Source organism: Bidens hawaiensis, unplaced genomic scaffold (assembly GCF_021521415.1).
Source record: "Bidens hawaiensis isolate Kalapana, Puna unplaced genomic scaffold, B.hawaiensis_p1.1 tig00017943_1, whole genome shotgun sequence".
Classification (NCBI taxonomy): domain Eukaryota; kingdom Viridiplantae; phylum Streptophyta; class Magnoliopsida; order Asterales; family Asteraceae; genus Bidens; species Bidens hawaiensis.
The window spans coordinates 183,209-206,304 of NW_027492708.1; the positions used below are offsets into that span (position 1 = coordinate 183,209).

General features: G+C 35.6%; 4 protein-coding genes and 1 pseudogene across 4 annotated transcripts; all 5 read right to left on the reverse strand.

Moving 5' to 3' along the window:
• Window positions 1-291: 291 nt before the first annotated feature.
• LOC143555024 (IN2-2 protein-like) lies at window positions 292-2,728 on the reverse strand. Its single transcript, XM_077044665.1, has 5 exons — window positions 2,509-2,728; window positions 2,169-2,375; window positions 1,233-1,405; window positions 1,054-1,156; window positions 292-790 (listed from the first exon to the last, which is right to left on the reverse strand). Exons 1-3 carry the CDS (start codon window positions 2,719-2,721, stop codon window positions 1,265-1,267), a joined length of 561 nt encoding a protein of 186 aa, XP_076900780.1. The 5' UTR covers window positions 2,722-2,728; the 3' UTR covers window positions 292-790; window positions 1,054-1,156; window positions 1,233-1,264.
• Window positions 2,729-3,880: 1,152 nt separating this feature from the next.
• LOC143555025 (auxin-induced protein PCNT115-like) lies at window positions 3,881-5,830 on the reverse strand. Its single transcript, XM_077044666.1, has 5 exons — window positions 5,613-5,830; window positions 5,325-5,531; window positions 4,485-4,657; window positions 4,299-4,401; window positions 3,881-4,216 (listed from the first exon to the last, which is right to left on the reverse strand). Exons 1-5 carry the CDS (start codon window positions 5,823-5,825, stop codon window positions 3,881-3,883), a joined length of 1,032 nt encoding a protein of 343 aa, XP_076900781.1. The 5' UTR covers window positions 5,826-5,830.
• Window positions 5,831-11,632: 5,802 nt separating this feature from the next.
• On the reverse strand, window positions 11,633-14,221 carry LOC143555031 (receptor-like protein EIX1; annotated as a pseudogene).
• Window positions 14,222-16,812: 2,591 nt separating this feature from the next.
• LOC143555023 (putative aldo-keto reductase 2) lies at window positions 16,813-18,790 on the reverse strand. The gene is made up of 5 exons (XM_077044664.1): window positions 18,548-18,790; window positions 18,257-18,457; window positions 17,994-18,166; window positions 17,246-17,348; window positions 16,813-17,147 (listed from the first exon to the last, which is right to left on the reverse strand). The coding sequence occupies exons 1-5, from the start codon at window positions 18,755-18,757 to the stop codon at window positions 16,815-16,817; spliced, it is 1,020 nt and encodes a 339-aa protein (XP_076900779.1). The 5' UTR covers window positions 18,758-18,790; the 3' UTR covers window positions 16,813-16,814.
• Window positions 18,791-18,972: 182 nt separating this feature from the next.
• On the reverse strand, window positions 18,973-20,949 carry LOC143555022 (auxin-induced protein PCNT115-like). The gene is made up of 5 exons (XM_077044663.1): window positions 20,708-20,949; window positions 20,432-20,638; window positions 19,698-19,870; window positions 19,507-19,609; window positions 18,973-19,431 (listed from the first exon to the last, which is right to left on the reverse strand). Exons 1-5 carry the CDS (start codon window positions 20,918-20,920, stop codon window positions 19,096-19,098), a joined length of 1,032 nt encoding a protein of 343 aa, XP_076900778.1. The 5' UTR covers window positions 20,921-20,949; the 3' UTR covers window positions 18,973-19,095.
• Window positions 20,950-23,096: the final 2,147 nt, after the last annotated feature.

The following is a 23,096-nucleotide window of genomic DNA, read 5'->3' on the forward strand; positions in this document are numbered from 1 at the left end:
TTCCTGATTGATTGTGAATGTGCAATTGGTTTGTGTATTCCGTCTGTCTTCCACCAGTATGGATTCGGTTTGCGTATTGATTAGGTGCAAGCGAAAAATCTCGGGTACTTGGCCATACAATGGGAGTGAGCTAAAGTTGGGCTCGAGATCCAAGAACCCAATAATGTTGATACTATCTAATGAAATATACCGATACAATGTTTGTTATATTAAACGTGGGTACAAAATTAGTTTGAGAATTCAAAGTCAAGTTCTTATAACTTCTAACAAGTCAAAGATAACAATATTCATCATAGTCTTAATGAACTAAAGATAACAAAGTTCATCACAACACCACAAGAAACAACATTATTCAGCTCCATGCAATGACACAGAATTCTAACAAACGAAAGATAGCAGAGTCCATCATAACATAACACAGAAACAACATTATTAAACTTAAAACACCATGCGATAACTCCGGTTTCCATGAGGACAAAGGTGGACTTTCGATGCTCTTGTAGCAACTATCCAAAATCTGTTTGCACATTCTAGGACCCTTGAATGAAGCCAAGGATTCAAGCTCAGCCATCTCATCAGCCGTGAGTTTAACCGAAAGGGCCCCAATGTTCTGGTTGAGGTTTTCGATCTTGGTTGTGCCAGGGATTGGGCATACATCATCCCCATGGTGTAGGACCCAAGCCAGTGCCAGTTGAGCCAGGGTGTACCCCTTTCTTTCGGCCATTTCACTAACTCGCTCAAATACACGTATGTTGTGGTCAAAGTTCTCTCCTTGTAGCCTTGGTAGAGTCTTAAGAAACAAAAAAAACTTAAATAGTTAACTTTTTACGTCCGTTACACATGTGTAAAAAGTTGACTCGGTGCATAAAAAATTCTGTAACTTTTTTACGTGTATGTAACCTACATATATTACGCATGTGTAAAAAAAATTCGAAAAAAAAAATCGTTACACTGAGTTCTTTCGAGTTCTTAAAACTCAAAGGGGTTCTCATTTGAAATCTCCCTTTTATATATATATATATATATATATATATATTAATTAATTAAGCTAGCCTTTCTATAGTCACCATCTGTCAAATTGTTCATCACCTTTGGACCAGATCCAAGAAACCCACTACCCAGTGGAGCAAACGGTACTATCCCAATTCCTAATTCTCTTAAAAAAACAAAATGAAGAGAGTAATTAACACAGTGTTATTTCTTAATAATATTAGTTACTAAGTAAAACTTACTTGCAAGTAGGAATGACCTCTTCTTCAACATCTCAAGTCCACAAAGACCACTCCAGCTGTACAGCTGAGATTGGATGAACAGCATGTGCTCTTCTAATGCTTGCTGGACTAGCTTCTGATAAGCCAATGTACTTTATTTTACCTTCTTCAACTAGTTTCTTCAGCTCTCCCATCTATCAAACAAAATTGTATTTGAAAATTGAAGGACATACAAGATGGAATGTTGCAGTTTGTAATTTTGTATGCTTTTAAAAATTCAATTTTGTTAAAATTTCTGACCGTGCACGCGTAACGGGCATTTAAACACGCGTAACCGACGCTAAACGTGCAAAATTTTGAATAAATATTATTGTATGCAAAACTATGATAAAAATTATTAATAATTTATGTTATATTAAATGTCAAATTAAAATATTATTTTGAAATATAAACGTCACCTTGAAAACTTGTACATATGTAAATTAAATGCTACTTGAGGTCCAAATTTTATTAATATATTCATATCATGTATATTTATATAACAATTGCTATATATACAACTATGATAGAATATATTATTAAAAATAATATATGTTATAACATACATAAAAAAATATATAAATTATAAACTAAATAATCGATATATAATAAACGAGCCAAGGCCAACTCGAGGTCGAGCTTGAAAAACTATTTATGAACCTAGCTCAAGCTTTGGAAATAAAACGTACTCTGGCTAAGCAAACCGATTGAGCTTCAGCCAGAGCTCTGTTAAAGTTAATTAATGTTATACTTAAACGACACAACCTAACATACAATCAATGTGTTTGGGTTTAATCTAAACAAGTTCGGGTTAGTTAAAAAGGTCGAGATCTTGCGATGACGTATCAAGATACAACTATGAAACAATGTACAACATTTCATGTTAATAAAACAAGTAAAGAGAAGAGAAACACGAACCGTGACTTCTATGGGGACTTTTGGATCAATGCGATGAGCATAGTAGAGATCAATGCAATCAACACCAAGCCGCTTCAAGCTCGCTTCACACGAAGCCCTCACGAACTCCGGTTCCCCACAGACTATCACTTCATTAAAACCATCCTTTAACCGAAGCCCAAATTTCGTAGCTATCTCAACTTTCTCTCTCGGTATTCCCTTCAATGCCTGCTTGTGCCGATCATATATTTGAGTCAATGACCAAAATAATCTTTTTGAACGGAAATGACAAAATTGACCAACCCACAGGACCAAAATGATAGTTTAATCAACATGAAATTACGACGATTAATTAACTTACCTTCCCGATGAGGATTTCGTTGGTGAAAGGTCCGTAGACATCTGAGGTGTTAAGGAGAGTGACACCGGAGTTAATGGCGTGGTGGATGAGGTGGATCATATCTGCTTCGGGTTTGGGAGGTCCGTAAGCGAAAGACATGCCCATGCATCCTAACCCGAGAGCGGATACCTCGAGTCCCTGTGATCCCAGCTTGATTCGCTTCACATTTGACATGTTTGCTTTGTGTTTAGAAAATAGTTTTGATTGAATTAATCAAAGAAGATGTTGAGTTCGAAGTTTTTATAGGACAAATTAATTATATATCCAATTTAATGCAAAATGTATTAGAAGATATCATAGGACAAAAAACGACGTCGTTGATCATGCAAAAGTGGAAGCCAAGTGGAAGCAACGAATTCTTCACTAGTAACGGTGGAAGGAAGACGGAGGTCACGTGTAGCAACAAACCTTCCAAACATTATATACGTCTTAAATTGGTAACGTTTGATATTGTGCCATATTTGTAGTGTAGGATATGTAGGAGGAAATGTCGAATGTGCAGTTGAGTGTAGATAAATGTGTATGTGTCGGTGTTGTGAAACAAAACTTAAATTTAGTTATGTGTGTAGTATAATATGTATTTATGTTTTTTTTGTTTATTAATTAAATTTTTTTTTTTCATTTTTCTTATATGAATTGTTGAATGTGTTAACATACCTTAAATATAGGGAAAAAAAAAACTATTACATAACCGTGTAACACCAAAATATAAAACGTGATCATACTTTTGATATAGTTGAATATTTAACTCAAATATTAATTTTTGTTTTAATCGATATATGAATGTAGGATGGAAAGAACCTGTGTTTGAATGAAGATTAATCATTAATGAAAGAAAAAAAAAACAATTACAATATTATAACTGTAATCGGATATGGAATCATGATTCATCATAATGTTTTTTAACTTTTAAAATAACATATAAATAAAATAATTGTTTAGAAAAAAATAAAACATTTAAAAATAACATTAATAGTTACCATATAAAACATTTAAGATGTTTATCATTATACCCCTACATTTAATTAAAAAAGAAATAGAAAGAAAACAATCTGATTGGTTGGAATTATTTCTCGCACTTTTCGTACTAAGATGGTTTCTCGCATGAACTTAAGCCATATATAATATATGTTTACTAGTGAAAGTTAGATGAATATTTTAACTAGTTTTAAAAGTTTCTTTAAAGATCATTATAAAGGTAACATAAAATTTCAACTCAAATCTCCAAATTAAAGGAAGTTAACACAACAGGTCTCATCAATAAGATTGAAAGTTCAAGTTCTAACAAAAGATAACATACTCCATCATACATAAATTATCAAACTCCATGCGATTACTCAGGTTTCCATGAGGACAGAGGTGGAGTATCCGCATTCTTGTAACAATGGGCCAAAATCTGTTCGGCCATTCTGAGACCCTTGAATGAAGCTACTGATTCAATCTCAGCCATGTCATGAGCCGTGAGTTTAACCGACAGGGCTCCAAGGTTCTGGTTCAGGTTTTCAATCTTGGTTGTGCCAGGGATTGGGCATACATCATCTCCTTGGTGTAGGACCCAAGCTAGTGCCAGTTGAGCCAGGGTGCAACCCTTTCTTTCGGCCATTTCATTAACTCGCTCAAATACGCGTTTGTTGTGTTCAAAGTTCTCTCCTTGTAGCCTTGGTAGAATCTAAGAAAGATGCAACCTAAATTGTTAAATTCAAAAGCAATTATATTATTATTACTATCAACATCTTATATAATCTTAATACCTTTCTTAGATCATCATCTGCCAAATTGTCCATCACCTTTGGCCCTGATGCGAAGAACCCGCTACCCAGTGGTGCAAAAGGCATGATTCCGATTCCTAATTCTCTGTAAATGTTACAGTTTTATTAACATTACACTAACCATTTTATTTTCTTTTCTAAATACTTAATTAACTCAATGGAGCTTACCTGCAAGTAGGAATAACCTCTTCTTCTGCATCTCTTGTCCACAAAGACCACTCCAGTTGTACGACTGTGATCGGATGAACGGCATGTGCTCTTCTAATGGTTGATGGACTAGCCTCTGATAAACCAATGTACTTTATTTTACCTTCTTCAACTAGTTTCTTCAACTCTCCCATCTATCAAGAACATAACTCTTAATAAATGTCACCTTATATATAATCTCGTATGTTCATTACTTCGTTTTTAGTTTAAATGCTACTTATTCATGAAAACCAAATTTTTTCTATGCAGGCAGGAATATAATTATTGGGCTCTTGATCACCACATAAGAGGGGACACGTTAAAAACAATTACAATTTTCCAATAATACCAAACATTTTCTACTGTGGATCCAAGTTTGACCGGGTGACGTTAAGGCTGTGAAATTTAAGTATGACACGTATAAAACCTACGCTTGTCAATCGAGTAGGTGATTTTGGATTAGCCCATGAGATTTGGGGAGAATTTGTTGAGTATATTGAATTTATTCAATGAACTTATACAAAAATCTTTTCTTATCCTATAGGCACATTGTTTGAATCAATCGAGAACCTTTTCCTACTATTTCAGATTTAAAAGAAGCTAACCAACAAAATTTGTAACAAAACAGTAAAAACTATATCATGATTATGAGTAATCTATAAAAACATAACAATACAACAATTTAGCTAAAAGATCTTGACATGCACATCAAGATCTCAGGACAACAAGTCATGATAGAACCATAAACACTTGTTTAAAATAGTTATCTGGAAGATTCTACTTAATTTGAACATATTAAGAGAAGTGAAGTGAAAGACACACCGTGATTTCGATAGGGACTTTCGTGTCGATGCGATGAACATAGTAAAGATCAACGTAATCAACACCAAGCCGCTTCAAGCTCGCTTCACAACACGCCCTCACATACTCGGGTTCACCATGGATTTCCATCTGACTCAGACTCTCCCCAACTTTGATCCCAAATTTCGTAGCCAATTGAACATCTTCTCTCTTCACTCCCTTCAATGCCTGAATTCACACACAAATTAAATCAGTCACATGAAAGCTACAAATCACGTACATTAAATTAAATAACGAAAAATAAGTAACCTTGCCGATGAGAATTTCATTGGTGTGAGGTCCGTAGACGTCGGATGTATCGAGGTGAGTGACACCGGAGTTAATGGCGTGGTGGATGAGTTGGATCATATCTGCTTCGGGTTTTGCGGGTCCATATGCGTAAGACATGCCCATGCATCCTAACCCGAGAGCGGACACCTCGAGTCCTTGTGATCCCAGCTTAATCCGCTTCACATGTGACATGTTTGCTTTGTACGTCTTTAGAACAATAAGTAGTTTTGATTTAGTCGATCAAAGTTGATATGTTGAGTTTGAAGAATTTATGGGACAAACAAATATATTAATCCAATTTAATGCGAAGATATCATAGGACACAACATGCAAAAGTGGAAGCCAAGTGGCAGCAACGAATTCTTCACTACATGCGGTGGACACGAGTAGCAAGAAGCCAAGAACCTTTTCGGAATATGAAGTCAATTGGCCTTATTTTCTTAAATACTTTTTTTTCAAACAGTTAATTTTTTTTTTTTGACAAAATAGCAAAAGTCGTCCTTTATGTTTGAACGTTTTTTTGATAGATGTCCTTTAGCAAAACAAATGGCAAAAGACATACATTAAGTTTCAAATTCCTTTTATGTTACGTCCTTTGACACTAACCCAGTTAATTTTTTTCGTTAAATATAGTCATGTGCAAGACACATGAGAGTAAACTTGTCTTTCTACTCCTTAAGGGACTATTTGTGTAGATTAATTAAAGTTTTGAGCCATGATGAAAATACTTAAAAAAATAAAGATAAATAAATATTTAATATATATGGGTTAGGTTCAAATAAAAATTTTGATTTTTCTAAAAAGACTAGAAAGGAGGGTATTTTAGTCTTAACACTTTAAAATCAAAACTCACTTACTTTAATCACAAAACATACTTAAATTAATTTCAAAAATTCACTTACATAAAACTCCTACAAAAACTTTCTTCACTCATCTCCTACAACCACCACCACTCCAACGCCACCACAACCGTCACCCACCGCCACTACCTCGCCGGAAAAGTCTATGGAAATTTTACCGGAAAAGTCGTCGTCACCGGAAAACAATCCCTGAGAAATTTCGCCGGAAAAATCGCCGAAAAATTCACTGAAAAGTCGCCGAAAAAAAGTCACCGGAAAACGGCCGCCGAAGAAAACACAATGGAAAATACTATGAAAAACACAATTTAAAAACACAATCGAAAAAAACACTATGAAAAAAAAACACAATGATAAAAACACAATAAAAAACACAATTGTATGACACAATGTAAAAACACAATAGAAAAAAACACTATTAGAAAAAAAAAACACAATGATAAATTCAATTGTATAACACAATTTCGTAAAACACAATTTTGGTAAAACCAATACGTAAAAAACCCACTAATTTTTTTTTAATTTTTATTTAACAACATGGTACTCATATAAAAGATAAAAAGACACTCGTTATTATGGTGAATTTATTTTTCAATAAACACGTCGTAAAAAAAACAAGTTATGGACGTTTTAAAATGATGGGGGAATTTGGCATGTGCCTTGCATGTGGAGAGAGAAAGTCAACAAATGTGTTTTTCCTTTTATGCTCTTCCTTTTATTTTCACATATGATTTCCGCCTAAACTAATCTCAACCCTTCATGTTCAAAATTAATAAATAAGATTATTTCATATCCTTCCTACAAAAACTATATTTCATATCCATATTATAACCTGACCTATATATATATATATATATATATATATATATATATATATATATATATATATATATATATATATATCACTCTCTCCTCCCAACGCCGGCCGGCATTGTAAAAGAGGATTTGGGTCTGAGTCTGTTTTGGCCGCCTCCTCTGGTTCCTCCGGATTGGCTGTTGTTCTGTTGTTCCAGTCGACAAAAGACCCGAATCCGAGAAGTGGGGCGGGTGTCTCTTTGTCTACTAAAATCAACTTGGTTTCTGTCTCCGACTAGGGTCAATGGCTCCATCTTCATGTTCTCCATTACTAGCCATCATCTTCAAATCATTCGAGTTCTAGTTTGATTGGAGCAAAGAGAAAGTAAGATGAGAGATAGGAACCTCAAACCCCCGATAAATTAGTCATAATATGAGATTTGGGGTTCTCTTTAGAGAGAGAAATACCTACAATTGGGGGGGGGGGGGGGTGTAACACCCTGGCTTAAGCGGAAACGCCCGAGTGTGACGTACAGATTGCTCAAACACACGTGGCACTATTAAGTGACCATAATAACATTAATTCATTTAATAAGCCAAGTAACACAAGTTCGAAAGTAACAATACAAGTTCAAACCAAAACATAATCATAACAATAGTTCTTTTATTGAAATACCCTAAGTAATCTAAGTGTCTTCAACACTTCAACCTCTAATCACGGTACCTGTAACATATGTATAAAATATGGTCAGCTATAAATATAGCTGGTGAGTTTCCACAGTTTAAATACGTACATAAAAACCATACAATTCATAGACATGTGATAAACGAGCAAGAAAGTCCTTTCCAGTTGGTACAACCAACGTACTTGGATAATCGCACAAGTAAGGTCATTTCCAATTGGTAACAACCAACATACTTGGATAATGAGGCCCTTTTCCACTCGATACAAACGGACCAGAGTGCAAGGGGGGGGGGGGCGTATGATCATACTTAATGAGGCTTCCCAATCGTGCAAGTAATATTCGTGCAAGTAATACAAGTAACACACAAGTTCATATACGAATTGTAGTTTTGTAATAGAAGAAACAATGCTTGAATTTTTATAAGGATACATATGCTACCCCAAAACATTAAAACATTAAAAAGGGGTGGTGAAAAACTCACCTTAGTAATTGAAGTGAAAAAGGAATAGGAATAACTTGGAGGCGTCAAAGGAACCGAAGCAATCAATCCGTACGAACTATAAATAAGAATAAACATGACTTTTAACGGCTATTCCATCGGGATTTTAAGGTTGTTTAATTGTATGATAGTTTTAGAAGATAGTTATTATTTTATTACGAATCTTATGGCTCTTAGATTATTATATTATTATTTATGTTTTAAAGACAACTTGGTTATTAGTACAATTTAAGCACTTTAATGGAGAGAAAACAAAGTTTATATGTTCGAAAAGCTTGAACTATTGTTTACAAGTCGAAAATATAATTGTTGCTTTAACAAAACGATTTTTAGAGAATTAAAGTTTACTTTGCGATTATTACACGATTTTTAATAACGACTTATGAAAACGAGAAACTTGATATTTATATGTAAAATGGTGAGATATATTTTATAGTTAATTTACATAATTTTTATTTAATTTAAAAAGGTTTTTATAAATTTATTATGATTATTAATTGATTAAAATGATTTATTAATTAATATTAACCGGAAAAATGTTTAATAAAAAAAATATGCGATTGACCCGGGTTTCGAACCCGGGTCTTGGTGGTATAAGTTCTGGGTATTATCCAACTGCTCTGGTGACAATATTCGTTTATAGTATGGTTTTTAATACTTAAATATACCATTAGCTTTGAAATGGATTTTAATAATAATAATAATAACAATACAGTTTATAAACCAAAAAATGAGCATGACCCGGGTTTCGAACCCGGGTCTCATGGTTGCGAGGAGTTGAGTTTAACCAGTTGAACTAGAAGGATATTCGTTTAAGAGTTAAGAATCATTATATATATATAATACTTCAGGTTCATCTTCTTCACATGAAGAACATAAACCCTAATAATTCAATCTCAGTTTCTGTTTCATGTGTGTTTAAATTAGTATAGGGTTTTTGTTTATTGGATCAAAACTAATCAAAAACATGTTACAATTACCTCAAAAGGTGTTGATTTGGTGAAGAACAAGAACTCGCCGGAGCCGAAGCTTTGCCGGATTATTACGACTATTGTAGAGAGAATTAGAGGGAAAGAATGTTATGAGCGAGTTGTAACAAGGCTTAGGTCCCTATTTATACAACTAATCGGAGCGTCTAAGCGTTAAATGCCTTGATTTGATTACCCGGATTTTCCGGCAACGATTACGGGGTGATTTACGGATGTTAAACGCAATTAAATAGTTAGTTATTGTTTAGTGTTGACGGCAAATCGTTTTTATATATTTAATTTGGAAAAAAAATGTGTTTTAAGGGGGTGGCGGCCACCTCCGGCGCCGGATTCCGGTGGCCGGAGGCCCCGCCGGAAAAACGAACAAGGAAGGGGGGGGGGGGCGGCGGCTAGGGTTGGGTATATTAATAATATAATTTGAATTATTTTCATTTCTGGTCCCTCAAGTTTTAATAACCATTTAAAAGATAATTTAAGTTCTTTTAAGTTTTAAATAAGTATTTGAAGTTTACATTTTTAACCCAAACTTTATAATTAAATTATGAAGTTTTCGGTTTTGGATTATTTACGCGTTTTACTCGCGCGGCTCGATTAACGCTAAGGTTCGGAAATTTATAAACAACGAACAACGAATAATGAACATTAAATGTCGGGAATCACTTTATTAAAATATATTTAATACATCGAAACGACCTAACGGGTCGGGTTTACAATATGAACACGAATCGAAAATTAACGAATGTCACAGGGGGTTTAGAGTGAGAGGGAGAGAAGCATATGTGATTTGTGGTGGTGGTTGCCGCTGGAGGTAGGGGTGGGGATATACGGGAACAATGGTGGTGTCGGGGAATACGAAAACGATGGTGGCGGTGGTACAGTTTCAAAATGGGGTGTAGGCGGTGATTACGGTGATGCTTCTTTGCTTAACCTTGTTCTCTATGTGAGGCGGTGGTTACGGGAGTGTAGGGAGGAGAGAGAGAGAAATATATATATTAAATATTTATTTATCTTTATTTTATTTAAGTATTTTCAGTATGGCTCAAAACTTTGAGTAATCTACACAAATAGCCACTTAAGGAGTAGAAAGACAAATTTACCCTCATGTGCAACATGACTATATTTAACGAAAAAGTTTAACTCGGTTAGTGTCAAAGGATGTAACGTGAAAGGAATTTGAAACATAATGCATGTCTTTTGCCATTTCTTTTGTTAAAGGACGTCAATTGAAAAAACGTTAAAAAATAAAGGACGTCTTTTGCTTTTTTGTCTTTTTTTTTTCACACAAGAATCCATAACCATTTTGATTATAAAATATACACTTTTTCACTAGACTAAGCTAATACTTTTGGTATTGTGTGTATTTTTAATTTATATACATCACGTTTCTTTTGTATTTTATTTACAAAAAATGGAAAATCGTTTCCTGTTTTTTATCCATAAAAATATATTTAACATTTTTCCTTGGTTGTTTTTTTTAAAACAACAATTCTAATTTTTTAACGCCTTGGTTGTTTTTTTTAAAACAACAATTCTAATTTTTTAACGTTATGGGAGAAGTAACACGTATCTTACATATGAAGAGAGAAAATATGTATTATTACTTCTATACCCTTTTTTCTTTGGGCGATCCCTACTTACACATGTCAATTAATTATAGCTTCTTATACGTTTTATTTTTGTTGATCTTTGTAAAATAACTCAACCCATTGATTAATAGAGAAGCCGAACAATATTTATAGAATGAGCCAAGAAAGCTAACTCAATTAACATTCTTACATACACAATACCTCCTTTTATTTAAAATGATTTTTTATTTTATTGAATGTAGATGATGTATTTTATTATGAAAGTCATATTTTATTTTATTTATCTGACATGACCCGACTCATACGAGCCCAAAAACTTTGACGCCTGAAAAAATTAACCACTCTATGTATTTATAGTTTAATTTGGTTCATCTTTCTATTATGTGACTCGGCAAATTTCTTTCTTCTATATATGATGATAGACAGCTGACCCCTCAAAACTTCCAACATGATGAAAAAATTCCACGGGTTCACCAGTATCGTTAACAACGTGAAAATTCAGTTTGCTGGTAATTGATTTCATCCTAACGAAACACTCAAAAAATATTGAACGTTCATGAGAAAAAAATGGATGATCTAAAATACAATTATGGATTTGTAGTCCTTTGTAATTTTGTAATGAATACTCTCACCTTTACATAAATCCAATTTTCTAATCTATTTATAGCTTGAAAGAAAGCATGTCTCTCACGACGGTTAAAAAGTAACCAACTACACACCGTCCAAAATCCGATAACAAAACCAGTTGTCCCACCGATATAAAACCATCTTTGAAATTCATCTATGTCTTCATCTTCAGCCTCACTTTGACCATTATGAGGTGGAACATCTAACTCTTTATCTCCATGGCAATATTTGGTTAGTGGAGGTCCACACAGTCCTTCATTTCTAGTGTAACTTGAAGGCTCAAAGGATTGGAGTTGAGTGCTAGATGGAATTCTTCCTGATAAGTTATTATACGACACGTCTAGATAATTTAATAAAGTCATCTCAGACATGCTCAATGGTAATCCTCCTGTAAGATTGTTTTTAGACAAATCTAAAATTTGAAGTTCTTTCATTAAACCAATTTTAGATGGAATCTCTCCACAGAGATTGTTCATTGACAAATTTAGTGCAATAACTTTATGAAGATCGGATATTTCATCTGGGATTTTTCCAGCTAGATTGTTTATGGATAAACCGATAATCTTCACTAATCCTAGATTGCTGCTAAATACGCGTACATTTCCTTGCTAGTGGATCATCACACGGTCAACAATCTTTTCACTAAAGTCAAACCTTTTATAAGTAGAATAACGCAAAATCTTGTGAGTCGAGAAACCATCTTGAACCATGGTAGTGAGATTACTAAGACATGCAGGGATTGTTCCATAAAGGTTGTTCATTGACAAATCTAGAACTTGTAGCTTTGCTAATTGACATAATTGTAAAGGGATGGTTCCAGAGAATTCGTTTGATGCTAGGCGAAGAGCATATAATGATGATAACTTTTCCCCGATCCAAAAAGGCACATTACCTGAAAACCTATTAGCACCCAAATCCAAAAAGGTTAAGTTACTGCAATTCTTTAGTGACAAAGACAGTTCTCTAGAGAAGTTGTTATTGTTTAAATACAACGCCTCAAGAGAAACTAAAGATCCAGCAAAGGCCGGAAGCCTAGATAATTTGTTGTACCCTAGATTAAGAACTTGTAGATTTCTAAAATGCCACAAGCAATTTGGAATTTGTCCTGACAACGAGTTGTTTGATAGATCAAGAAAAAGTAAAGCACCATCAGCAATATGGCACAAAAAGGATAATCTTCCATAGAAATTGTTTTTGGAAAGGTCTAACCATTTCACAGTGGGTGGAGAATCCGGTATATGACGATAAAATTTGTTGGAACTCAAGTCAATCATCTCTACGCCGGACATGTTTGACAAGTGACCTTTGGAAATAACTCCTTCGAGTGAATTGTTTGAAAGATCTATAATCTCAATATTTGATTTTCCTATGTTTTCAGAGATTGCACCTTTAAGAGAATTGGATTGAAGGAAAAGAAAACGAAGATTGAGTAACTCCCATACTTTTTCACTTACATTGCCATTTAACTGATTATTGGAAAGTTGCAAGTATTGCAAGGACGAAAGGTTTTCAATATCATCTGACAATGACCCTGTAAATTGGTCACGTGAAGCACCCAACTCTTTTAATGTAACATATGTGCATCCAGATATGTTATTCAAGAAATCAGGAAATCTGACAGGCATGGAGTTTCTACCAATAAATAAAGAGGTCAAACTACAAAGATTTCCAAGGTATATGGGAATCCAATTCAACTTGTTGCTATAGATAAAAAGAAGTTCAAGTCTATTGCTAGTTAATGGGAACAACCAATGATACATATACGAGTTGAGATGGTTTACCTCGAGATAAAGGGTAACAATAGATGAAGAAGAGTTGATAGGAGAATACGAATATGGATGCATGACCTGTGAAAGGCCACATCCCCCTAAACGTAAAGATGACAACTTTTGAAGAGATAAAATCACATTTACCCAATTATCTGCTTGGCCCAGATAAGTCCATGATATCAAGATCTTCCAATTGAGATAAATGAGATAACCAATCTAGGTTTTTAGTTGTACAACTACTCAAGTAGTCAAGTGAAAGCAAATGCAAATTTGTGAGGTTTCCAAGTTCTGGAGGAATCATTCCAGTAAAATCATTCATACCAAAAGAGACCTTAACTGAGTCATGGAACCAATGAATCTGGGAATGCTTCCCCTAAAAGAGTTTCTATAAAGATCAAGATGGTTCAGATAGCTTAAGTTAAGTAAAGAATGGCTAATCTTACCTTCAAGATTTCCAGAGCGCAATTTAAGGGTTGTAACATGACCTGTTTGGTTATTGCAGGTGACCCCACTCCATTTACAACAATCATTTGTTTCTTCTTTGTCATTTGCCCATGTAGAGAGAAGGCCATGGGGATCTTTATGAATGTATGCTTTGAAATTAAGAAGAGCATCTCTCTCCTTATCAAAGCACTTATAATTACCATATCGTTCTCCTCCCGTGGCTGCTACCAGTTGATGGCCAAGGGGAGTGGAAGATGTAATTTTTAACCAGACCAATAGAAGTGACAAGACAGAAGGAACAAGGTGTAGAAATTTGTTGCAAATATTATATCTCATGATGTGCTTTCAAATTGTGATACTATCTTTTATGTGGTAATAAGATAGCATATATACATACACACATGTGTGGCCTTATATAGACTTTAAGTTGAAGCAAACGTCCTCAAATTGGATGCCTCAACTAAATCATATCTTGGTCAATTTGTATACATCAGGTAGGCTTCCTATCTCATGATGAACGGTTGTGATCATTTTAAATGGTATCAAACAAGTAGAACTTCCATGAAATATATGAATTACTATCCCAATATGAACTGACAATTGAGTTATTGGGGGGCCCTTAAAGAAAAAAAAACAACCCATTACCTAGAAGTATCACTGTGATGCATTAAATTTACATTTTCTTGAAAACCTTTTGTCAAATAATTACCCAATTTCAAACGTGTAGAGTAATTACCTTTGAATTCATTTGAAAAACTAATAAACAAAAAGAAAAGTTGGTTACTAGTTAGACGCCAAAGACCAAGTCTTCAAATTGTTGGTTGCTGCATCATATAGAGAATAGAAGTTCCCATCAAAAGTTATTCAAGTTTCCATATTACATATTTATATATTTACATTTTCGTCTGAACTCAAATATCAAGAGTTGTACATGGTGCATCTTTTCTTTCACCACCGTCCATGGCTTTTAATGGGACTACTTTTTCCACTAAGGGTCTCTTTTACTGGTTTACATACAAATATCAACCAAATACCAATCCATACAAAGATGAGCCCTTTTGGCTCCAAAAAAGTAACCATTTATTGTTAATGCCTGGTTTACATCAATGAGTTATCATCATAGGGGAAAAAAGGATGCTTATATATGCAACATTCTCATAATTTTGGTCCAAATTTAACAAATTTATAAAGATTAAGGACCAAAAATATTCATAAGATAAGTAATGGGATATGAGATAAACATCTTATGCTAAGAAGATAAGAAAGTCCATCCCACATAAAAGGAAGGAAGAAATTAAAAGCATTCCATATGATTATAAATAGGAAAGAGAGATTTCCTCCTACATTAGAACTATAAAACCTGGAAGCTTTTTATAAGATAAATAATTTCCGTAGTAATATTCTTATGTTGCTAACCACTCTCAATAGTCTTAGTGGAGGGTGCAAAGCACCTAACGCGCACGGCCGAAGAGCGTAATGTGACGCTTTGATGACGCACTTTGCAAGTCGCTTGAGAGAGCTGCCTTAGTATTTTTGGATGATGGAAGTTTGATCAATACATGACGAGCTACCAAAGTCCAGAGACTAAAAATGAAAATTTTGAAATTTTTATGCCTACGCGTGAAACGAAGGAATTGGACTCAAACACTTCGTTCTACGCGAAGTAGCCACGAAGTAACCGTGTCCTTGAACAACACGTGGCAACACATCTGTTAGTGCATGGATTTGGTGTACGCAGCTGTTCAAATAGACTAAGAGTAGTTTAGTCTTTATATTTTATAAAGGCACATTCACTAAGGGTGTTTAGAGAATGGGTCTCATTCGTTAAAGACTAGGCTTATTCGTTAATGTAAGAGCCCATTCGTTACTACAGTGTAACCAATGAAGGCTCATCCGTTAAATTATACCCATTCGCTAAGGTTGTTTAGCGATGGGAGGTCATTCGCTATGGAAAGACCTCATTCGTTAGTATAGTTAACGAATGAGTGGGCTATATAGTGAAATGCATAGAGACCTGCCTATATATAGAGGCCTTTCATAGTGAAATGCATAGAGATCTGTGCCATAATTTATCTTTGTAATGTTATCATGCCGGATTTGCTCCAGAGCTTAATGTGTTAATCTCCATTAACGTATTGATTAACACGAATTAACGTACCGGTATTGCGACTAGATCCATAGGCTCTATGGCGTTTTACAACGTCATAGGACACGTGCCACCACGTGGTGACATGTGGCAAGCCTAATGGTCAACTCACCCAACCTATTGGTCTACTTCGCGCAACGCAAAGGGATCATTCGCGCTACGTGAAGGACAAAAGAAACCTGAGGCGGTTAATTAACCGTTCGCGCTACGCGAACGAACAAAAAGAAATTCCTTCGCGCTACGCGAAGGAACACGTTTTATGCTTATAAATAGGTGGCCATGGGATGAATTCTCATTCATCCAATCACACCCGATCACATATATTACCTCGAAGTTCGTGCCACGACCTCAACGTATTGACACGTTTGTTAACTTGTTATGATACAAGTTCTATTTCGATTTTCACTTAAATATAGTAGATTGGTTAGGTAATATCATCAGGACCAAGCTTGCATTACAACTAAACACAAAACAAGTGCTTCAATTGATGTTTTGGGATATAATTGTGTTTTATGGATTTAATACTTTTAACACTAATTATTTATTACAAAGAGCTAAAGAAATGGCGGAAAGTGTTCTCGGATAAGCATAATCTGACCTCAAGCATTACAGAAAACCTACCCATTTTGACATATGCATTTGCCATCCAAACAAAGAATTTGGAAGTTGTTAAGACTGATGAACACATGAAAAAGATCCATAAAAATCAGTCTTTAAAGCGTGTTATTAAATTCTAATACATGTAACCAAGTATATGACTCGTATTAGCCAACTTATTTCAATTTAAATACCTTTCCAAGATGACAATGAAGGAGTATCTGAATTTATCCAGGTATACTGCAGGTATGCATATCTTTCCCCCTTCACTACATCACTTGAACCAAACGATTCAAGTTCCACCATCTCCGCTCGTGTCAACTTTACAGACAAAGCTTCAACATTTTGGTTCAAGTTTTCAAGCTTAGTAGTCCCTGGAATTGGAACCACATCTGTTCCTTGATGGTGCACCCACGCCAACACTAGTTGAGCCGCAGTGCAGCCTTTCCTTGTAGCCATCTCATTCACTCGCTCGAATACAACCTTATTGTGCTCAGCATTTTGAAACCTTGGATGAAGCTGCACAAGTTTTAATACAACTTAAAGGTATGTAGAAAGTTTGTTTAACATCAAAGAGTATAATAACCGACAACTTTTGGATAATGCACGTATCATACCATTCTTAAATCGCCCTTAGTCAAGCTTTCCACCAATTTAGGACCACTTGCCAGGAATCCCCTGCCAATAGGACTGTAAGAAACAATCCCTATACAAAGTTCTCTGCAAAACAGACCATCAAAATTAGCAGCAAAGTGTGGATTTTGATTTTGTCACACTCATGTTTCTCTAAAGTACATAAAAACTCTTAAAAATAATTTTTTTTTTAATGATTTTTGTTAATGGTAACTCACGTACTCTATAACTCTACTACTAATTTAAACCTTTTTTTTGCAGGGGCTTGTACCCACACCTCCTTGAATACTGCTACGCCAAAGGCCCTTTGGTTTTGTTTTAGGAGATTGAAAAGCGTTTATAGGTGGTTTTTTAAACATTTTTGGTTTGAAGGTAATCTTCTAACCAGGGTAGCAGACTTTGAAAAAAAGTCCATGTTTGTTTATTCAACCAACAGACTTGAGTTCGTTTCTTCTTTTTATTCAATATTTTGTTTGATTTTCCTTCAATAACTTGTGCTGGTTATTTTTGTTTAAAACGTAAATACAAAGTTTGGTTTAGTTTTTTTGTTTGACATTTCGATATAAGTCTTAAAGTAAAACTGAGTTATATTCTATATAAAGTATTTTTTTAGTCTGGTAAATTAATAAAAAAAAACTGTATTCTGAAATAACTCGGTTTTTGATAAAATGTACATCAACTAAGCCAAAAAAAGCACCTAAAAATAAAAAAAGTTCAACCCATAATGATCACCTGCAAGTAGGCACAATTTCATCCTCCAAATCTCGCGCCCATATAGACCACTCGGCCTGTATTGCTGTTATTGGATGAACAGCATGAGCCCTTCTAATTGTTGAAGCACACGCTTCTGATAATCCTATGTACTTCACTTTACCTTCCTCTACCAATTTCTTCAGTTCTCCCATCTTTTCATTTCAGTTTGTCACATATAAATTGTTACTAAGAAACACCATTTGTAAAATAATATAAAACAGTTGAGAATAACAAAGACAGACCGTGACTTCGATTGGGATACGAGTGTCAATCCTATGAGCATAGTACAGATCAATACAGTCAACATCGAGTCTTTTCAAGCTACCTTCACAAGCTGACCGGACATATGCTGGATCGCCACAAACGTCCGGCTTTCCATCGATCCATCGTATGCCAAATTTGGTAGCAATTTGTACTTTCTCTCTATATCCTCCTTTCAAAGCCTGTAAAAGATAAATTATTCCTTAAAATTGAACTAAAAATAAGCAACAATAGCAACTGTACAATACTATAACTAGAACTTGGTTGTGGACCTTGCCAATGAGGATTTCATTGGTGTGAGGGCCGTAGGAGTCGGAGGTGTCAAGGAAAGTGACACCAGAGTCAATGGCACGGTGGATGAGGTTGATCATCTCGGGTTCAGGTTTTGGTGATCCGTAGTTGGCGGACAAGCCCATACAGCCCAGCCCTTGTGCTGAAACAACCAGACCTTGTGAACCTAGTTTCAGCTGTGGTACTTCCATTGTTGTTTCCAGTGAGTCATTTGCTGTGACTTTTATATTGAAACAATGAAGAACTCACTAACGGCAATCGTTGCCGTACAGAGAATATTCTATTAACATAGCTATCATGAAACATATTTAAATTGACTATAATACAAAATAAATTTAAAAATGCTGACTGCACAAAATATGATGAGTTATATATATATATATATATATATATATATATATATAAACACAGGAGACTTATCATATTACATGACAACAAAAACACTCAAAAAAACAACATTATTAAAGGCATGCCTTTACTAGGATCATGGCCAACAAAAAGTGAATACAAAAAAAGCCAGCTGATGCTCTTATTTGGATTTCCACAAGGATAAGAGTGGAGTGTCCGAGTTCTTGTAACTATGCACCAAAATTTGTTCGGGCATTCTGGCACCTTTGAACGAAGCCATAGATTCAAGCTCGGCCATGTCCTGAGCCGTGAGCTTAACACCTAATGCTCCAAGGTTCTGGTTCAGGTTTTCAATCTTGGTGGTACCAGGGATCGGGCCTACATCATCCCCTTGGTGCAGGACCCAAGCCAGTGCCAACTGCGATGGGGTGCACCCCTTTCTTTGTGCCATTTCACTCGCTCGCTCGTATGCAAGTTTATTGTGGTCAAAGTTCTCGCCTTGTAGCCTTGGTATTATCTTCAAAATAAGAAAAATAAAATGATTATGATGAACAAAGCTTATTGAGTATAATAGCTAATAACTAATATGTACCTTTCTTAAATCATTATCCGCCAAATTGTCCATCAACTTCGGACCTGATGCAAAGAACCCGCTACCCAACGGAGCAAAAGGTACGATTCCAATTCCTAATTCCCTGTAAATGATGTATACATATTTTATTAACATTACAATAGCTAGCTTCTTGTTTTCTAATTACTTTATTAACTCAATGGCGCTTTTACCTGCAAGTAGGAATAACCTCTTCTTCTGCATCTCTTGTCCACAAAGACCATTCCAGCTGTACGGCTGTGATCGGATGAACAGCATGTGCTCTTCTAATGGTTGCTGGACCAGCCTCAGATAAACCAATGTACTTTATCTTACCTTCTTCAACAAGCTTCTTCAGCTCTCCCATCTATCAAACAAAATTGTGAAAATTGAAGGGCATACAAGTGGAAATTGTTGCAAACATATTCATTTCAAAATCCATTTATTTTCATCCTAAATAATCGAAATTTGGAATCATAAAAATCCAATTCTTAAAATAACCGGCTCTGCACATGTAACCGTCCCCTGAACCCACGTAACCGACATTAAACAGGCATTACCAATGCCGGTTGCTCGTGCAGAGTGTTGGACGCACGATTTCAAACCCTAGTATGGGTAACTGGCATCAGAATGCGCGTATCCGGCTTTTAAATACATGTAACCTATGTTGCGCATAACCGACACCTAAAGAAAACCAGAAGCAAGGCTGAAATGTATCGTAATTTAAAAAATAAAACATTTTTTTGACCCGAAACCCGTTTTGACTTGTCCCCTTCTAACCTGAAGCCTGTTCTGGCCCACCAACCCGTTTCAATTGGCATTAACCCAATTAACCTTTTTTTAAATCAACCCATTCTGACCCAAACTTGCCCGATCCGCTTTCCAGTCCTAATAAAAAGGATCAAGTGAAACAATAGAATAGACTAACGGTGATTTCAATGGGGTTTTTTGTGTCGATGCGATGAACATAGTAAAGATCAATATAATCAACACCAAGCCGCTTTAAGCTGGCCTCACAACACGCCCTCACATACTCGGGTTCACCATGGATTTCCACCTGACCAAAACTCTCCCCAAACTTGATCCCAAATTTCGTAGCCAACTGAACATCTTCTCTCTTCACTCCCTTCAATGCCTGAATTCACACACAATTAAAATCAGTCACATGAAGTTACAAATCACATTCAACTAATTAACAACTAACCTTTCCGACGAGGATTTCATTGGTGTGAGGTCCGTAGACGTCAGAGGTATCGAAGTGAGTGACGCCGGAGTTAACGGCGTGGTGGATGAGTTGGATCATGTCCTCTTCAGGTTTTGCTGGGCCGTAGCCTCCAGACATGCCCATGCATCCTAGTCCGATAGCGGATACCTCTAGTCCTTGTGATCCCAGCTTAATCCGCTTCACATGTGACATGTTTGGTTTGGTTTGCTGTTTGCTTGTTTACTTAAACGCTAGCTAGAGAATGTTTGATTCTTTGGATTTCAGAGAAAGTGAATTGAGCACTTATTAATTATTTGATTCATTGCATGTCAACGGTCGTCGTTGAAAAGCAGAATAATATATTATATTATATTCTTCAATATATGCGGCCGACCACGACAGACACTTGCTTTTTCTTTTTCTTTTTAAAATTCCATTTCTCATGTCCTAGAAAAAAAATGGTATAATTACTTTTTTAAGTACATTAGAACATCACCGATAGATGGTGTTCATATGGGTGTTTTTGAGTGATTACATGACACTTGGCCCCAAAAAACATTATCTTTTTCTTTACAAACACATTCTTTATGCATTCTTCCATAAGAATCTTTCATTACCACCTTTCCTTCACATCATACGATCTCTTCTTCACATCACCATTTTCTTCTAAAAACACCCCAAGAATTCTCTATTATGGATACTCCACGGATGGTTATTTGGTTTGTGCCAAATTTTGAATATCATGTTTAAAAGTTGCATGTTTAGTCACGCTTACGACAAACTGCAAAGCTATATATATGACCCAGAACGAAACCCATTGTTTAAATGGATTTTAACCTGGAACTTGACCCAATTAGATCCAAGAGAACGATGAAGACCAACTGATTAGGAAAAGACCTGTTGTCCATATAATTGGCCCCAGAGAAGGCAAACTTGCTCATCTTTTTTACCGAGCTATAACTAAGATGAATACGGATTAACTCTTTTGAAACGAGATCTTATTGTCTCGAAACTGTTTACTTGATTTTAAAAGAGTTCGGTTGTATGGTAGTCTAACAAGAAAACACTCAGGCTATAAGTGCACGTAAACCAGATCGGTAATTTGCACGACAGGGCTAGTCCTATGTAGAGATGTTCAAAACGGTTTGGGACTAGGAACCGGAACCGGTTCCTATATTCAAAACCCCCTTTTAAACTGGTTCCAGGCTCGAACCGGTTAGGGAACCGAACCGGTTCTCCTACCCTCGGACCCCTAACCTATCTAACCGGTTCTTACCGGTTCCTGTACCGTAACCGGTCAAAAACAGCTATTTTTGACCCCAACGGTCAAAAGACGGCCAAAAAAACGGTTAGGAACCGGTTCCGGTTCCTACCCGCCCCCACTCAGAAATGCAAGAACCGGTCACGGATCATCGGGTTGAATCAGATAGGGTCCGGTTCCTACAAAAAACGGGTAGGAACCGGTTCGGGTCCACCGGTTCAATTCCAGGAACCGGTTTCGTTGAACATCTCTAGTCCTATGGGTGATATGACTGACTAGTGTGTATCATATTTGGTTACTCATGGGCAATCTATAGTTTCACCGTTCATTACTTCATTTAAACTATTTTTCGAAATAGCCTGATTCATAACTATGATCACCATTTTATTAAAGGATATATTTATATTAGGATTATATTTGATATAAAATACATCTTTAGAAGATTTTTAGAGATTTGATATTATTTGTAATTATCTCTTTGTATTTCTTCCTCTATATAATGGGGTTTGGCTTTCATTAATCAATATCAAATATTTGAATATCATGAACACTTTTATGGTATTCAATTAGCTAAACCCTAACCCTTACTCTTTTCGATTTTCTTTCTTTCGTTCCTGTCATGGCAACACAATAAACACCACCACCATATATATACAAAAGGGTCATCTTTTTTGTCTTTTGTCTCCTTCTCCACCATATACATACAAAAGAGTCATCCTTTTTTTGTCTTTTATTTTTCTCAGCACATCGTAAACCATCACCATATATACACAAGAAGTTTTTTTTTTTTTTCCGTCTTTTGTTTCTTCTTTTTGGTATCTATACAAATAGTTTCAATCGTTCATCATGGGAGACGACGCAGAATCTTCAAACTCCACCAAGAATAAGTCTCTCCACCCGGCATACTCTGTAACAAACATTCAGACCAAGATCCGTACTCTTGACGGAAAAACCGTTTTATACGGTTCCTGGACCAAGCTATTCAAGCTTCACGCCAAGGCTTACAAGGTTTCTCAACACATAGATGGTACCGATCCTCCAGCAAATATAGTTTTTAAAAGATTGGGTTTTGCGATTCAAAAAGGGGTAGCGGCCCCGCTTGCCTTCTGTTTCGATGTAATCCAATAA

Bases quoted from the DNA above. Each gene is read 5' to 3' on its own strand.
- LOC143555024 (XM_077044665.1), bottom strand. From the start codon at position 2,721: ATGTCAAATGTGAAGCGAATCAAGCTGGGATCACAGGGACTCGAGGTA. The intron at 2,376-2,508 runs GTAAGTTAATTA...CGGCACAAGCAG, and splicing joins ACGAAATCCTCATCGGGAAG to GCATTGAAGGGAATACCGAG. The intron at 1,406-2,168 runs GTTCGTGTTTCT...TTTGTTTGATAG, and splicing joins AAGTCCCCATAGAAGTCACG to ATGGGAGAGCTGAAGAAACT.
- LOC143555025 (XM_077044666.1), bottom strand. From the start codon at position 5,825: ATGTCACATGTGAAGCGGATTAAGCTGGGATCACAAGGACTCGAGGTG. The intron at 4,402-4,484 runs GTAAGCTCCATT...TAACATTTACAG, and splicing joins GAGGTTATTCCTACTTGCAG to AGAATTAGGAATCGGAATCA. The intron at 4,217-4,298 runs GTATTAAGATTA...CATCTTTCTTAG, and splicing joins CAGATGATGATCTAAGAAAG to ATTCTACCAAGGCTACAAGG.
- LOC143555023 (XM_077044664.1), bottom strand. From the start codon at position 18,757: ATGGAAGTACCACAGCTGAAACTAGGTTCACAAGGTCTGGTTGTTTCA. The intron at 18,458-18,547 runs GTCCACAACCAA...TATCTTTTACAG, and splicing joins ATGAAATCCTCATTGGCAAG to GCTTTGAAAGGAGGATATAG. The intron at 17,349-17,993 runs GTGATCATTATG...TCTGTTTTGCAG, and splicing joins GAAATTGTGCCTACTTGCAG to AGAACTTTGTATAGGGATTG.
- LOC143555022 (XM_077044663.1), bottom strand. From the start codon at position 20,920: ATGTCACATGTGAAGCGGATTAAGCTGGGATCACAAGGACTAGAGGTA. The intron at 19,871-20,431 runs GTTAGTCTATTC...TTTGTTTGATAG, and splicing joins AAAACCCCATTGAAATCACC to ATGGGAGAGCTGAAGAAGCT. The intron at 19,610-19,697 runs GTAAAAGCGCCA...CATCATTTACAG, and splicing joins GAGGTTATTCCTACTTGCAG to GGAATTAGGAATTGGAATCG.